Here is an 18,770-nt window from a genome sequence, read left to right as displayed (position 1 = left end):
CCTCTTCAGCAGGCAACGAAAGCAGGCTCCACTTTGAAAATCTTCCCCCATCATGCAAACTGACACAGGCATGCTTTTCAAAAACCCACAGCCAATCTGTTGATCATTACTTATTTACAAAGGCCTTCGGGCAGAAAGTCCTGTAAAAACCATACTTGATACGGTATACACTAGCTTTTTCTGCTTGTGGAAAAAAGTACCCCTAAGGCTACCTCAAACCATCACTTTCTATTGCACATAAAATGTACCGTGTAACACTAAAGTATTTAATATATATGGTATAATATATCTACAGGAAAGGCATTTGTGTAGAAGTATGTTACCCTGTATTTGGTAATTTGATGTTTTGCTGAAGGCTATGACTTGAAAAAGCCTGCACCTAGTACAGAGGACCTGTCATCTCAGTACCCAAGAGCCAATAGAATAAAGAAGTACCCTTAAGCAGCAAAACTTTGACACAGCTTTGAAGCATATGAAAACAGTATAACTCCCCAGAATTATTATTACTCAAGATCAAAGAAATGAGGCATACTTTACATAGCAAACAGGGACAGTGCACTCAGCTCCAAATGTTTCTTTTTTTTTTTTCTCTCTCTTTCTCTCTCCCCCTTCTCCTTTTTCTTTTTCTTTTTACTTCCCCCAAAATTAGTATTTGGTGGCAAGACACTCTCTCACATTTTAAAAACTTTAAATGGTTAAAACTATTAGCACCAGATAAGAGGACTGTCCAAAGGTAAGTAAATTGAAAATGATGCTAGGATGACAACTGGCATCATAAAAATGAGAAGCTTGCCAGTATGCTCATTTTATTCTTCCTCATAAACTGTAAACAAGCATGTAAATCAGTGTCATATGGGCAAGACTGAGCTAACAGGAAGGCAGAGAACTTTTAATGATACATTTAACAGAAATAGATGGTCAAGAGTGAAAAAAAAAAAAAGGACACAGCTGGGTGCATTTTCCTCTGTGAATCAATCTCACTTTTGGTTCTATAGTCTAAACAGAAATGAAGAAGACTTGCAAAAGTTATGTCCTTGAATATGCCCTATATTGCAGAAACAATAAACAAATATGGATGCTCCTTTAAAAATTCCCAGTCTACTGACTGAAATGCAAAAAGACATATTACCTACCTGTAACCCAAATTCTTAAAGGAACACAATAATTGTCAACAATAAAAGAAAACACAAGTGAATTTATATAGGAAAGAAATATACATTCATACCATTTTTTTCACTTAACCTTTGCATTTGCAGAGCAGTTACTATTACACATATACCCAAACCCCAAACTGCATGAAGGTGTCTCTATCTAAGGAAGTTTGCACTTTTTCTGTATGCAGTAGAAAAATCACTGCTATGATATTTAGTTCTGGATACAATTATGGACCGAGGTTCTAGTCTGGTTATTTTAGATATGCAAAAGCAGAGGAGGAACTGCATCCTTACAGAGGACTCCACATCTACTATTTGATCCTGTTCTGACTGACTTGAACAGGCAAAGGGTGAAGCGAGACAGAATGCAAATGTCATATTATTTTAATAGATTTCAATTTCCTGTTGTAGTTCTAGTTTTAACAACACTCTTAGAGGAAAATTGTCCTATGGAATGGAACTACATAGTTATACAAAGATGTTAGAAGTGTAAAATAATGTACATATAGCAACAGGGGAAAAATATCACTAACAAGATAACGTTTTCATCACCCACTTTTAGAGTATATACTACCCTTTTAAAAAATCCTTGTATTTCATAATTAATATGCTTTTAACCTGAGTACAACTGCATTAGTTTTGAACTTTGCTTTGGCAAGTACATAGATTATTAGACTTTTTTATCAGTCTAAATCAATTAACAGAAATTTGATTTCAATTGACAGGATAAAAGGAAGGTAATATTCAGGTTCATTTTTGATTGTGATGATACATCTCACATATGGCCTTAAGTACAGAAAACAGTACTCAGAGGGAATCCAACAAAAAGAGAATTGCCTGAGGCAAACTAACCACATGAGTTCCTCTGATTGGATAGTGCTATCATTAGTGCCACTGCTGTTTAAGAACTACACACGGACAGGACAGGGTGACAGCTAAGACTTTAAAGCCTATGTATTTTTCAAACAGCTTTTCAAACTGTTTTTCATGACAGAATTTTTTTCAGCTCTATCATTAACTGCTGACAAGCTGACAGAATAAATACTTCAGCCTTTCAGAAACCATCTAACAATCTTTTTTTCCACCCCCTCCCCTTATTTTTTGATGTTGGGGGAGGAGAGGGGAAGGGAGGAAGAAAGAAAGGAGATGAAGACATGAGTTTCTTACAGTCTTACCTCATCAGTTTGGGTGAGGAGTTGGGTGAATTTCTCATGCCTCCATTTCGTTGCTTTTTTTTGGGTGATAGTGTCGATGGCTGCTCATCTTCAACTGGAAATATAAGGAACTCATGAGATTAAGCACTGTTCTAAGTGCAAAATGAAATACTAAGTGAAGTAGCAAAGAACACACACTCTATGTCCATTCACGCACTGATAGTTCATTGCTAACATAGGCCCAACAGTAATAAAAATCAAATACATGTTAGTCAAAGAAATTGGTTTGAAGGAGAAGCAGGGAAGAATACCAGGGTTTTGAACACAGGCTTTCAAATTGCTTTCATACTTCAAAAACAAAGTGGGGGAACCACACTTGGGTTATTCTTAGCATTATTTTCAGTTAATCTGCACTACAGAAAAGTAAAATTAGTGCTTTGCTATATTCCCAGAAAGATAAAGCACTATTTGCAGTACCAACATAACAGCTGCCAGCCTGCTTTTGCTAATGAGCCAGACACCAGTTGGTTCTTGCTCCTCACATGCCAAACAACAGAGTCTTCATGAAGAGATGTAAAATATTCAATGCGTTGATGTTCAATGATTCAGTTAGTTGGGACTGTGAGCACAGCCTGCCATTGTGCACAGATCTCCAGCACAAGTCAGACCTCATCACTCTACCCCTCTCACAAAAGGGAGTTGTAACAGGAGAGAACAGAATGAGGTTGAATGGAAGTGGGGAGACAATACCTGTGTAACAGAGGATGCATGTGTTACACAGTCTTTTAATGAGGATGAGGTGCGCTTTCAATGACAGATCAATTTCCAGATGTAGAATCACTTATGATTTTGCCAATCATAAACTAATCTTGGATAACTTATGTCACAATGTTTATTGTTTAAACAAGTGCAGCTTCCTAATAGCTCATCTATAAGAATTAACCGTCATCGTTACTGTTTCAAGACTGTTATTGCACTTAATAATCTGTGCATAAGGTTTACATTTGCTAGCAAAGGGAATTATGCCTGCTTTCTCATATTCACACTAATGCTGAGTTATTCTAATGTAAAGAAGGAAAAACAGACTTTTTTCATCCTATTGTTAACTTGAAAATGAACTAGAAGGTAATATAACTGACGCCTAGAAGGCTGTTGCTTTAGAGCTAAAAGGAAAGAGATTAGTAGCAGCAGTAGTATCTGTATTAAAAGAGCTTAATACACATTAGCAGTGCACAAGCAGAGGCTGGAAAAAAATCAATTTGCAATGAGCTACATAGGAGCGACAACAAAACCACAAACCTGGATATGTGTCACCTGCCCTAGATTTATCTGGGAACAAATTAAGCAATATCCTTCTGCTATAGCCCTCTTCTGACACTACTTTATTACAGTCTGTGTTCTAGCCTGTCATATCTGTCTGTTTTCCAAAGTCTGCTGTGGAACTTCATTTTGCCTTGGTCAAGACCAAAGGACTGGGCCCTGAAAAGACAGATGTGCTGTCTTTTTAAATGACCTGGCATCACGTAACACATCCAGGCAATCAAAGCAAAAGAAAGCTTAGCAAAAGAAAACAAAAGCGAATGAATCAACCAAACAAACAAATAAAAAATGCCCCAAACAGTTGTGTAAAAGGTTATACTTATTTCAGAGCAATGACTGTCTTATAATGATTTATTTCACTAATTTAACTCTCTGTTCTCTGGCAGCATCCCCAAAGACAAAGCCATTTCATTCTTTTTTTTTTTTTTTTTCCTGATGCTTATTGACGACTAGTCTAGTTCTATTCTTTGGTTGAGATAGAAATATGTCCATAGAAAATTATCAGCAATATGCAATTGGAAATTTTCTTTCTGGGATTAAACTAGATCACTTCATTATTCAGTTATTTGTAAGCTGAAGTGAATATTTACAGAATTATTTTGTTAGTAAGAAACCTTTTTTTTTTTTTTTCCCCCTGATTATATCAAAGTGCAAGCATTTGTGCATTTCAGAATATCCCTCTTGGAAATGGCATAGTCTCGCTATAAACTTGTCTATCAAAAAGTTATTCACATGCTATCCCACAACACAGACAATAAGCTGCTTTCAAGACATACACTGTGCTTTCTTGTTCTTTATAGTATATAAATATTCAGTTCTAAACTAATGATTCCAACACTTAAAAGATCAAATGACCAAAAACTATGCAAAACATTCCTTACAGAAACAAGCTACAGCTGATATGTTTCACTCTCCTGGTAGTAAAAATTCTAAGTTTCACTTAATTTAATCTACTACCATGGAGTTACAGAATATTAGTAAAGAGATTCAGTATTGCACCGTAAGTATATTGATATACGATTTTAATAGTGTAAGGAAGCTATATACCCATCAGGACAATATACAAAATCTTACAGGAATACAAGACAACTGTAGATTGTATTATAGCTGTTATATTTCTATGAACAATAAAAAACAATACTAAAAAAGAGTAATTTTCCAAGCTTTCAGCTAGTTAAAAAGACCTGTCTGATCCTTTTGAATAAGGATCTTTTGTACTGCATGGTCCAGCATTCATGTTCTCCACTGCTACCAGTTGGTACTACTTTGTTGCCCAATCATAATACAGTCTTGGTACTAATCAGCCAGAATAACCACCTATAGATTTCTAGCAGTCTGAAGTTATTTTTTTACTCCATATACAGTAAATAAGCTCCCTCTTTTGATACGTGCTTGTCATACTCAAACTGTTACTTTCACTAATTGGCTGTAAAGTCCAAAGTCAATGTGGCTCACTAGTTAATACCTGTTAGCAAAGCCTTCTGAGATCTCAATTCGTTGCTAAAGCAATGCCTTGCTAAGCCAGGAAGCCATTCATTTTCATTGCAGCAAGGAAAGATAATCTGTCTTAATCATATTACATTCAAACAAGATTTTGTTTTTCAATGAAATCTGTGTGCAGAGTTTATAGTGCTTCTGCAGTTTAGATATGGAGCTCCGTAAGAATGACGGAAGGGAATCTATGTAGCTGAAATATATGAATAGAATGGAATAGAGACCATTACCTATGGTGTGGTTCCTAGAAGTGTTGCAATGATCACTTCTTAGTAATAAGTAGGATATAAAACATATTTCATTACATACAATTATCAATTTCCTGTGTATTTAAAGAAACAGATCCAGAAAAAAAAAATTAGCAGTCATAAAATATCAATTTAGTTTCATGGTTCTGTGTCTGCATTAATTTAAAAGGGAGTCTTAAATGTACTTGTTCTTCTGAAAGACAACTATATTTGAATAATGGGTTGTGATATATGACAACTCAACTCTGATGTTCTATGTTTGACTTAGTCCTTTTGTTAATGAGAATGCGCCCCCATTTTTAGTATATTTGATGTCTTTATGCTACAGCAGTTGTATTAAATTGCAGTCATATTATATTATGCAGACTTTCCTTACCAGCGTTCATGAAAAGTGCAAATAAGTTCAAGAATCGGACACAGAATTTTATAGAATCTGAACTCAATCCAGCCTCTGAGTTCTAATAAAATTCAAGATCTTGTTTTGCACATCCCTAAGTATAACACTTACTGTACTGTTGTAACAACCCAGTGCTCACTTGTCTAATAGGCACAGAATCTAACAGTTTTGCAGTTCAGGAAGACTCAGTGCTAGAAAAATGTCAGGCAAATCTAATGAGGCTTCAGATACTCTGGTTTATGCTGGGGTTTAATTTAAAGTTACACTGATGTTTTAACATGTTTGCTTATTCTTGAGTAAAGAGGATTCATTATTTCAATGACATAACTTCCAGACAATGTTCCATGAATTGATTTAAGATGTGCTGGTAATTTTAACAGCCTTAATGTGGAGCTGAACATCTGTAACAACATATTACTTGACTTTCATGATCATTTCATTTTTAAAGCAAAATAAAAGGAATGCCTTTCAGAAACGGTGGACTAGTTCATAACTTCTTCCTTTGTTATTTTGTTACCATTTTTAAAATAAATATGTCTCCTTCACTGTCTCCCTCAGGTCACTACTAGCACAGTCTATAGACTGCATTTTTTAGGCCCTAAAAAGAGCTGTAATCTGAAATAGCATCTACGTTACTGAACAACACACAAACTGAAATACCTGGTAAACTTCTTTTGCCTAGAATGTAAATGCTTCAGAGCAAATAAACCATATGAAAGATAAAGCACAAACCACCCAGAAACATTAGTTGACTAGCTATCTTGATTAACTTATTAATCACCACATCTGGAGAAACCCACATCTGTAAGCACTTAACAGAGCATTAGTAATGTCATAGTCACATTGAAAACAGATTGCAAAACCATGCACAAACCAATCGGAATTGCCTTATGCATCCAACTACGGGGCTACCTACGGAGATCTTGGTTCAACCCAGGCTTTTGGGAGTGGTAGCAGTATTTTACAGGCAAGCTGAGTGCCCTTTGCAATCTACAGTAGGTAGATTTTCCTTGTTCAACAGAACTCAATAAGTTAAGGTGCAGCAGCGAGGGATTGTTGGGTAGGAAGAGGCTCCCTTTACGGTTATTAACAAGTGGAACAGGTTCCGGGGCTCCTTCAGTGGACTTGGCACCAACCAGTGCATTAGTAGTTGCATTCTTGAATTGATATGAACTTTTTGGGTAACTTGGTCTAGCTGCATTCTTTACTTCTAAATAATAAGAAAAAATGTAAATTAATGTCTTTGTATCGAAAATGATTTCAAACCATGAATCAATTTTGATATCATGTGGAATTACAGACTTTAAAGCTTAAAGTATCAGTTTCTACAGTTGAAATAAAGGTTTATACCTGCAGCTTTTTTTTTCCCCAAAAAATGGCTTTTTATAAAAGAATACTTATAAAAGGATTATTCCACAATATTATTATCTTTAAGCAATAATCCCATCCTAGGGTAAGCGTGTCTGAGGCAACACTTATTTCCCACGTGTTGATAAAGGCTTTGAGATTTACTAGCTGTGGAAGATGTTTATTCCCCATATTCTACTGAAAATGACAGGGGAGTTAGAACACTGCTGCTATTCAAATACATAAGGAATAATAGAAGAAAGGTCAACAATTTAAAATTGTGCAAGCGTACTCATGGAATTAAACTAGTATTTAGGAACCTACATAATAGTAGTTGGGTGTTCAGAAGTGCTGAGTGCTGTAAATTTCAGGAGGTCAGATATGTAGCATCTCTGAAAATAAGGCTAATAAGTTTAATTTCTTATAAACAGGTTTGATTTGAAACTGTGATCCTTTTCTTTTCTTTTCATTTTTTAATATATCAAAGCTAATTGAACAACAAGAACATATTAATACCTCTAACAAATGCCAGCCTCTGAAAAAAGACAATAATACAATGTTCGCCAAATATTTTTGGTAAATATACACGGTAATGCTTGTTTCATTCTGAATGAGTATATTATAGAAAAGAAGGTATACTACTGAGCCAGTAAGATCTTATATTCTGTTATGTGTTATGAGGTGAGGAGGTTGGGTAGGAAATAGTTTATGGACTGATAATCTTGCACCATTATTTCCATATGTTTCAATTGCCTTAAAGTTTCCATGGAGAACTTTGAATAGACAGTAGCTCAAAATCATTTGAGGAGGTCAGTGTGCTTTTTGGCATTTTTGTCTAGTTTACTACTAGCTAGAATCATTATATTGTAGATGGACAGATACATAAATACCATCCACATGCTTGCCATTTGTGCTCAAGCACTAAATCTGTCTCTAGCAAAAAAGCTGTTTATATGTGAATCACAAGAATACTTTGAATGTACTCTTTAACCAGGTTCACTAGGTTCAACTATTTGGTGACAAAGTCTCCATTCCTATTCAAAGATCTCAGAGTTAAAGGCTTGCTGCTACTCTGAGTGATTTAGATTTAAAAAACAAAATAAAATTAAAAAAAAAATCAGAACAGAACCAGAGTCTAACTCAGGGTTATTTTGCTCTTTTTCTAATAATAGCAACATTTAACATGTAGTAAGAATAATGCATATTCAGGAAAGTTGAGATGGCTTTTAAACCACTGGAGGATAGCGTATATCCTTCATTAGCAAAACTTCCACAAAAGAATTGCTGTGTATCATATTGGATACATTACTCAAAAATTATCCATCTTACCTCGGAGTTACTGCTTTTTGGTCAAATCTTGTACTTCTCTCTTTGGTATTCCTCTAGTGAAACAATTTTCAGATGATAAAATAAACCTGCAGAGCCCTATCTCCCTATGCAAGCCACTGGTCAAGCACGTATTTGTACAATTCAAAATATATCTATCCAGTTCAACCTTTAAACTACAGACAGTAACATTGGAAATAATCTATGTATATCTATATGCCTGCATCAAAGCATCTTCACACACAATGGAAGGTAATAATGCTTATCCACCCTCCAATCAACTTAAGAAATAACATCTTTTCACAGTCTCTTCTGGAGTTCAATAAGTGATAACTTCAGATACGAGATGCACTAAACTTCCATAACAGTGTATGTCTTATGGTATATTCTATGCAGATAAAAGCAAGGATTGTGTGCTTTCTCCATTCCTCTAACACAATTATGTATTTTTTACCCTAGGAGAGTAAAATTGTTTGCTTTTATTCTAAATAGCCTGTCAAGATATATTGTACCACCAACACATCAGGATACACATGGTTATACATGTGCAAGCACAGAGATGCAATTTTGAACAAAAATATAACTGTGTTCTCAGATTAAGGAGTATTGTATAACTAGGAGAGAAATATAGGCCAATGCTGTCACTTCTGCAGGCACATAATATTATGTGCAGGACTTAAAACACTTTTAAAGTATCCTGTTGTTCAGCAAAAGCGGATAATTTTTATGAATAGTTTCTTAAAAATCTGATTGGGTGTTTGCACTAGTATGTGGATTCATTTCCATGGAAAACATATTTGTGACACAGAGATTGCTCTTAATTATATGGAACTGAATGCATCCTTACAGACTGTCACTGCCTCACAAGGTTTGGCAACCAAACTGCTTGGATCGGGGTAATTTGTTGTACCACTGTGCAATATTAAACCAGAACCTCCACATCCACAAGAGTTCTCCTCTAAGTATGTGATGAGTTTAGCACCAGCAAGTCTACTGAAAGAGAACTATTTCCTTGTCACAGTTAAATTAGTTTTTCTTTATCTAATATGATATAAGCAATTATTTTCAATGAAAATGGTCACAGGATGAGCGTGTTGCCTGCATTGTACATTTTGCCACAGTTTGTTAGAACTATTCAGGACACTCACCATGTACCCAAAGGCGTTATTATCACTAAATAAGAATCATAGCATTTATTGGTCATTTTGAGAGCAAATGAATAGCTTACTGAGAATGGCAAACAATAAGGAAGTGGATAAGAGTAGTAATTCAGGAAATTCCATGTTTTCTGTAATATTTCCTAATTGCACTACAGGAAAATACTGTGCAGAACTTGATCTAAAAAAATATGTCAACATTAGATAGGTAAAATTAATACCTTTAAAATGTGAGATATTAATGGGATTTAGATAAAGGCAGTTTGAAGCTGCATACGTTTCTACCCCCTTCCCCCCACCCTCAAGAATTCTCTTTCAAACTCAATGATTATACACTTGCCTACAGACTGCATTGAGGAATCATGCCTGTTTCTATTTCTATACATTTTATTTATTATAATGAAGATATTTTGAAATGCAATCTGCAACTCCCTGAACATTTTTAAAATAACCAACGTAGTTAATATAATGCCTATGGCAATCTCTATTTATTCTTTGCAAGCACACACTTGCCATAACTTAAAACTGGGCTGAGCTTTAATTTAAATGTAACAAGGCAGAATACCAGTACAGCGCTTTCAACAAAATGGCTGAAACTGGCTTCAGCATGATTTGCCTGGAAGGGAAGATGAAAATGTGTTTTAAAGGGGAAAAAATATCCTGACCCAAACCAGACATTCTAAACAACCACCACCAATGCCTACCACTCCCTTCCTCCCCCATCTCTATCAGCTGCTAGGCTTTCAGCACTGTTTTTCGCCAGACACTAACACAGTGTTTTCCTTCGTAGTCAGCCATCAGCCAGAGCTGTCACTTGCAGATACTTCATTTTTGTTTCAGTCTAATTCATACTGCACCCCCTTAATCTCTGCAGTGAGTAATGCCATGTCCCTGTATTGATATGCCAGATCCAGCACTAGAGTCATAGAGTTCTTTTAACAGTCATACTATCATTGTTTGAAACAATATTTTATTCCCCCTACCCCCCACCCCCATTGTCTTTCTCCTAAGCATCTTTCCAGCTGCCCTCCAAAGGAGCAATCACTGCTCTGCAATCTGACTTGTCTTCCATAAAGCTCATCTTTCATATGCTGGGTGAAGACGAGCTGCAGCTCAGTATTACTAAATGCAGATAATCAATATGTTGGTTGAGCTTTTGGCTACCAGAGATCTTTTGATGGGAACGACAGTGAGCATGACTTCCCTCTTTCAATGACAAGCCTGTTTAGACTTCGCTACCTACCACTTTGTGAATCAGGCAACTGAAAATACCCACAGCAATTCCTCCAAACTGTCAGCTATTGCTGTGATTCTACCCAGCACCCCCTGCACAAGACAACAGATTAACCATTAGGCTAGATATGTTGAAAATATACAGCTTCAACCTTTCCCCAGTTAGCTCAGAGCGATGTATAGATGAGTATTTCAACCGTCAGCTGCCGCATAGACTTAAACCCCTGCACAATAACTCCTGGATTCATCTGCCCCTTGTCAAACTTGCACAGCCTTAGTTTGAGCATACATAGTGTGGCAGTTTCACTGCGGATCTAGAATAATCCAGACGGCTGCTGTCTCTTTGTTAAAAGGAAGCGAAACTGATGAGTTTGTAATGCATTTCTTATCAAAGGCAGTTTCAAAAAAAAAAAAAAAAGCGCCCAATCAGTTTGGGTTGGAATGTAGCAGCGTATCAAAATATGGTTTATCCAGAACATCAGTTATTTGTTCAGAAAAAAAAAAAATTATTTATTCTGTTTAAAAGTCACTTTATACCAATAAAATATTTTAAAACAAATTCGTAATTATTACTTGATTTTTTTTTGTAGTAACATATGATGAAATCATTGACTAGAAACTACAGTGCGACAGTGCTTGATAAGATACAAGAATTTTAGAAACTGCAGAGCAGTGCTTGGTTTTTGTCTGAAATGGTAATTCAAATGAAAGAGGATGGCTGTTTTGGTTTCTATGTGCATTGGAAACTCAGGAAAATGCATTTAATTTTTTTTTTTTGGTTTTTTATTTTGTTCTTTTCATGCAAAGAGAAACAGATGTGCTGGATATCTGTACATACTAGCACCATTAGAAGTGCAGGTGAGGCTCACTGACTCTTAGTTGCAGTTTGTGCCTTCTAAAGCAGATAAGAAAACATCAAGATCTGAGAATGTCAAGAATGCATCATTTCAGAATATTTTACAAATACTGAATGGTGCTTACATGAGACATTCTCTTTGAAACAGCACAGCCCAAGAAACATTTTATTTTTTTGGTCCCAGGCTCGCCCCTTTTGGCTAAAGGTACCTGAAATTGATTGAATGTCAAACAAATTGCCTTTTTTTTTTTTTTTTGGTCATTCAATGGTTAAATTTTATATTAATACAGTATCTTTCTGTCTTACCTAACTGTCATCACACAAAAGCAATTGAAACAAAGCTACAGGTTTCTTCCTCACCTCTGTTTTTCCCTGAATGCTATTAAAAGACAGTTAACACAAAATGTGGATTGCTGCTAGTCTGGATGTTGCTATATGTTCTATATAGCTGCTCTGATCTTCTGTTAAACTATGATAAAGTTCATAAGCTTTTAGGGTTACACATATATATAGAATGAAGGACAAACTGCAGTTTGCAACTGGAGTTGCAACTGGAGTTGCAAACTCCAACAAATTTTTAGCTTGCATCATTTGATAAAAAAGCTCAGGCTATTGTTTTATGGCACTTACAGCCTTTAATTTATTTCTAAGAGTAGAGCAACCCTCTGAGATTACTGTATAACTTTGATTTTTCTTTGCTCCCTCCAGCTTAACTCAAGAGCATAGATATTCAAAATGCTTTCCAGAAATGCCAGTTGTTATCACTTCTCTATTACTATGACTTCAGACCTCGTTTAAGGCTATTCAAATTGTGGCCGGTCTACAGTCTATTGAAGTCAGAGAAAACACTTACATGGACATCAGTGGACTTTAGATCAGGAGTTGTTCATATATCATGCTTCAGGGTGCAAGCTGATAAAATAGGACAGGAAGAAAGCATTTTTCATATATATATATGGAGAGAGTATTTCACAATTGGCTTGGGCATTTTAGAGAAGAAAGGCTTCCAATTTCAAGGACCTAACTTCTTGTTCCTGTGTAGAAGTATATATGAAATGTGATACTGCTTGTATGCAACAACCATCTTCCCTTTCCCCTGAGAAGTATGCACAATAGAAAAAAAGCTATTTAATTCCCAATTAAATCCTAATTTATACTTATTCATATAACTATGACTAAGTCATAGTTCCACCAAACCTTGAACACATTTTCTGGTTCTAATTTTAGTATTTCCTCACGCATTTTTCTTGATTTTGAGAATCTCCGTTCTTCATTGTCTTCTCATCTTAGGATTCACTCTGTAACTGCTTATGCAAGCCATTACATTGTTATTGGCATACTGTCAAATAAAAAGCTACAACAACTAAAAAAAAAAAACAAACAAAAAAACACTTTATTTTGCCCTGTCCATCTAATTATCCAATTGACTTCTTCACATGTTGCATCCATACACAATACTATTCAAGTACAGTAATGTTTACTTTGGGAAAGGGTGAAGAAAGGAAGATATCTAAATTATAGGACTTAAAACTTTGTGTTCACGGGGGTGTGTTTTTCAGGAAAATATCCAAGTCAGGGCACTTGACTTGTCTTTTGAGAGTGCACTTTGTAGAATAAGGAAACTCAAAGTCTCTCATCAGGTATGGTGGGAATAAATATTCTCCCGGTTAAATTTTGAATTTTGTTATTCCATTTTGACACACTGTTCTGCTGTCTGAACACTGAGGAGGAGCAACGGCAAAACATTATCCTTGTGTCTCAAACAAGAGCTGTTCAGAACCTGTGTGTCCTACCCTGTCACAATCAGTGAGAAGCTCCAACTTCAGAGCTCCAGCTGCTGCACCTGGCAAAGTACAAAAGGATTGCTCAAAGCCACACGTTAACTTTTTAGTAGAATATCTGATGGTACCATGACTACAAAGACAGGACTGGGAATCTCCTGACTTGAAATGTAGTTCTGCTACTGATCTTTAACACAGCTTTGGGTTGCTCGTTTACAGTCAATGCCATCTTAAGTGAGTTCCTCACTCAGAGCTCTTGCTATGACTCAAGTGACCAAATTATCTGAAAACATTGCTGATAATGACTCATTTTCACAGGTCTGCCAGGTATAACATGATGAGGTTCTATCACTGTTTTGAAAGTACATTGAAAATATATTCCATAAAAACATACAACGTGCATATGTGATGAGTAACTTGGTCCTAGAGTGTTTCGTTTAGTTAGTTTAAATTGGACATGAAGGTGTGTATCTCTTTCACATCAGAACATCTTTTTATACCATATGCCATATTTTTTATTTTGATTAATCTGTCTTTCCTTAAAAAACAAACCAACAAAAAACAACGCACAAAAACCAAACAAATAGAAATAATATAGTGTCTATGAAAGGACACTGATTTATTTATGAGTGGTCCTTTGGCAGTTCCCCAAGGCATGGCATGTAAAGTCACAAGGAATGTTTTGGCGGGGATTATTTAAGAGTAGTATCACACAACAAATTGTAGCGTTAAAATTTTCCACACCCACAGCTGTAAATTCAGTGCATTGTCAAAGACTATTCTTGTTGCAATACATAGCAACCCACAGTGTACTGCCCTCTGTCCTCCTGTCTCGGAGAAGATTTTTGACGCCATTGGTAAAGGACATAGAGGCAGAAGTTGCAGCAGTAGGAGGAGTAGGATGTAGTTACTCAGTTCTGTGTAACTGTAGGAGGAATCTGACCTGTTGCTTCAAAGTAGGGGAAGTTTCCCCTTTGTGACTGAATATGCTCAGTCACTCATCAGTCACTGCTAAAACCAGTGGCTTATGTGGACAAAAATAAGCCCCTATAAAAGAAAAGATGGAATTCCAAAGCCCACTCACCACTGTGCCTTGCTTGTACAGCTTCCCTCAGCTCTATTAAATTCAGTGGGAAAATATACAATGCACTGAAATAACTTACGGGAAAAAAGGGAGCACAGGAGACCTTGGTGATTGCTCTGCTCCTTAGGATTAGAAATCTTGTATTTACAGCACAGATTATGTTCCACAGGAAGAGAGAGTTACTCAGTGCATAGGAAAGGGATAGTTATATGCTTACTTATTTGGAGTAGGCCTCTACAAATCTCAGCTAGGTCTTGCTGCAACTGTTTCCTTCCTAAGAAGGTTGGGAAGTCTAGATTTCACCCTGCAGATACCTAATGAGAATTATTACTTTGTTTTCAAGTTCAAAGTGCCAATTTATCTCTACATCTTAAATATACACATTTCCACTGCAATTCCAACCTACATATCCTGAAATTTTAAACCAAAATAACCTTTTCCCTAGCCTGTTCATGACAAGTTTAAAAACAGATTTGTGATGATGTTTTAATCAACACATTTCCTGAAAAAGACATAAGAGGTCCCCTTGCCAATTTCCTTACCAGTATTACATTGCTGAGTAAAGAAGAGATTTGCATAAACTTCTTATAAATCTATGGGACTGTATTCCTAACTTGCAAGATTTTTTTGAATTCTTCCTCTGCTTCGTGGTCGGTTGTCTTAGTTTCTTAGTTCTTAGAAACACACAACTTAGAGGACATTGCTCTTGTTTTTTTTTATTATTATTATTATTTTTTTATTTATTTTGTGCATGTGTGTTTGTTTATATATATATATATATTTATATATATTTATATGAGGTTAATGTGTCACCAGAAAATTCATTTTTTTTTCTTTATAAACTTTGCTACCATTGAATTTCTTTTCCTCCTGGCAGTTGTTTACCCTATATAAAAGGGTGTAGTACTGTCTGTGTCTCTGAACAAGAATTGAAATCCTGACATTTAACTTTATCTTTCTTATCATCGGCCTTATCTGGCTTTCATCCACATCAGTGGAAAAACTTCCATTTATTAAATGTTAATAGGACCAGGCTCAGTGATCCCCAAGACTTTCAGGTTCAGCTGCAATATTCCTTTGAGATGAAGGTCTTCACACTACTGTTACCTGTGAACTCATAATATAATTTTCATGTTAACTAAGCATTAAAACGAACCGAAATAGTAGAATTACTTTTTTTTTTCCTTTTTTTTTTTTTTTTTATAATATTATTTCTTCACAAAAGAAATACATTAAAAAGTTCTTGGGGGCTTTTCTGGGCTACTTATTTCTAAGCTCGCAGCACCATCTGCTGGTTATATTGAGTTTCAAGAACCAGTGCTGTTTTTATATCTTCAAATCTATGTACAAGTGTAGAAAAGGATTTCTTACTGCTGTTATACATAGAAATTGTATTGTCAGAAGACAGATTTTTATCACACTGGTTGCAGTTAAACAATATTACTGGAAGTACGTCTTTCATAAAAATGGGGAATGTTAATAGCTGACAAACTAGTTCTCATATGCAAAGTACTGTAAGTTGCAGGGTACACATCCAAATCATGTATTAAAAGCCTATGATGTTTTTATCACTTAGAGATACAAAGTTTAACGCTGTTGATGACAGTAAGAAATCAGTATTTTTTTTTCCTTAGGTGCTCCCTACTTTAGTGATTTCTATGATGTACCTCAATGTTGTAAAGCTCTATTTTTCTCTGATGAAGTGTATCCAAAAAACCAATATCATCTGGTGAATACATCAATATAACAAAAACCCAAGATAAAAATAACTAAGATTAAATCTGCATAATAACAGTAAAAATAGCAAGAGCTACAATAGAGGTGGAATATAATTCATTGTTATTGAGAATTAGGCAGGTACAGCAAAAAATAACAAAAAAAAAAAAGGAAGAAAAAAAAAAAAGGAAATGGATATGTGATGTCTACCTCTGACTGCAAAAAAATTAATACTTACACCTCTGCCAAAGCTGAAATTGATTGTTATGGATAAGCAAGGGCTGGCAATTTCATAAGGGTAGAAAATAAAGCATAAGCTAACAAATCCAGTGGTGATAACTAATAACAATGTTACTTACAACAGCAGTTTGATCTCTAACAGAGTACTCTGAAGGATCAATGTACTTGGCAAGGATCATATTTTTCAGATAAAACCTAAGCAGGATCAAAATACGTCCATACAAAATAAATAAATAAGACTGTTATACATTCCCTCTGATTAAATCTCTAATACTTAAAAATACTACACTGGTAACTCTGAAATACATGTAGAAGTTAGGATTGAACTATTTAGAATTACTGTAAGAGGGAAATGCATGCTATCTCACATTTACTTCATGTAAGACTAGCTATAATGGCATAAAATATGCAGACTAACAACATATGAATGAATAAAATAATACTGACTTTACCAGCAAAGTAAATTGATAGTCTATTTAAAATAATAACAAATCTGCTTTGTTGGTTTTTTAAAACAAAAGATACACAGAGATGTCATGCTTGCTTATTTCACAAGGATCGGGAAGATTGCACAAAGAGATCATAATCCATGATGAGGAACAGCTTTAGAAAGGAAGCTTCATCAAAGGTAAATGCATTGTGCTACAAACCATGATGTGCGATACGCACATAGCCTTTATGAGAAGTGAAAGTAGCCTAACAGCAGCATCCTCACTGTTATCACACAGTGGCAAGAGGAGAGGAAAGAAGGTAATGGAGAATTTTGACAGATTGTCACAGTGTTGAATTAGCAGCACAGGTTGGTTAGCTATGTCCCGCAAAACAGTTGGCATGTTCAGTGTTATACCAAGGAAATCATTTATACCCTGAGTGTAAAATAAAAGGCAGAGGATGTTCATTTCAAAGGAGCTAGCATGATGAAGAGGAAAGAAGACTAACAAGAAAAAAAAACATCAAAACAAAACAAAACAACAACAACACAAACAAAAAACAACACAGGAACAACACTTTAAAGCAAATTCTGTAGAAAATCACCATAACTAATGCTGTTTGATTATCACACCATTTTCATGATAAAGTCCACAATGACCTGGAGAAAGAGGAGCTCTCTTCCACAAACAAAGAATTGATATACTGGCTATCATAAGATTTATGGGTCAGTTACTACTCTGAAAGTAACTATATCAACCACAAATGCCACAGGATGTCAATATATTTGGAAATTGTGTTGCTGCCAGATGTTTTGAGAGTCAAATACTAAAAGCATCCAGAAATCCAGTGCTCAGGGGACAATGACAGCTGTCAAGAAAGCCATCTTCCAAAGGCAAATTGCTTACAGCTCTACCTCTGAGGATTTTATTTTGTCCTGCTTGAGGAGAAAGAAGAGGGCAGACAAAAGACTCATATGCTAAAGGAAGATTAAAACCAAATGCATATTTTGACAGATTTTTTTTTCCTCATGGGCAAAACTCCAAGATACTGCCGAGGAAATCTGTGGCACCTGAGGGACAACTCCAGGATATTTCTTGAGGAGTATACAGAGTTTGAGTATTAAGGCTGAATATATCAGCCCAAAGATACAAGTCTTGCATTCCCTCAAGCTACAATTTGAGATGCAAAACAGCAGCTTATCTATCTATTTAGCAGAAGTACCAGTAAAACTGTGGATGAATAAGCTGAAGCATTCAAAGAGTCAATCAGCCAATGCAAAGACCATTAGAGCTCGATCATATACTAGACATGATAACACCATAAACTTGATTCAAAAATAAGAGTATATATTGTTATTCAGGGAGGAGATGGCATATTCAGGAATTATTCAGAACAAAAAAGTTCCAAAGACCATGTTATAATAAAACATGTGGTGGTCACAGAGGAGATCTAATACAAAAATTAAAATAATTGCATGCTCAAAAAGAGACAAATTTAAGTATAGGGTGTTGTAAGAATGGCAGAATTATACAATAGTGGTGTATTGTAGAGGAGGTACAGGATTCTTATGATGTAAATCAACATGCAGAAGACTTTGGTGCCAATGGGTTAAAAGAATACTCTTGCAGGATTTCAGACTGATGTTACATCAAACAAAGCTAGACTATCTGTTCACAGAGCCTTGGTTTGAGTCTTTCCTGTCACTGCAAATTGTGGGTTCTTTCAAACATAACCAAAGACTTTTGCTGAGTCCTATAACTCTCCAAAGTAAAAGATACCTGTAAGTTGGACTCCTTTTATGGAAGATTCTTGTCAAATAGCTAGGATTACA

The 18,770-nt window shown here is 35.6% G+C and overlaps 1 protein-coding gene across 20 annotated transcripts in view; it reads right to left on the bottom strand.

Annotated features, from left to right (window-relative positions):
- The window catches only part of KCNMA1 (potassium calcium-activated channel subfamily M alpha 1), a 475,606-nt gene that overhangs the window by 60,383 nt on the left and 396,453 nt on the right, over window positions 1-18,770 (bottom strand). For all 20 annotated transcript variants that reach the window (XM_050712039.1, XM_050712038.1, XM_050712034.1 and 17 more), the window contains one exon: window positions 2,330-2,423. In XM_050712039.1, the coding sequence (XP_050567996.1) occupies window positions 2,330-2,423 (94 nt within the window). The remainder of the gene's footprint in view (window positions 1-2,329; window positions 2,424-18,770) is intronic.

The sequence above is a fragment of the Cygnus atratus genome, chromosome 7 (assembly GCF_013377495.2).
Source record: "Cygnus atratus isolate AKBS03 ecotype Queensland, Australia chromosome 7, CAtr_DNAZoo_HiC_assembly, whole genome shotgun sequence".
Lineage (NCBI taxonomy): Eukaryota > Metazoa > Chordata > Aves > Anseriformes > Anatidae > Cygnus > Cygnus atratus.
Note: the sequence above shows the minus strand (reverse complement) of the source record. Positions and strands in the feature narration are given on the sequence as shown.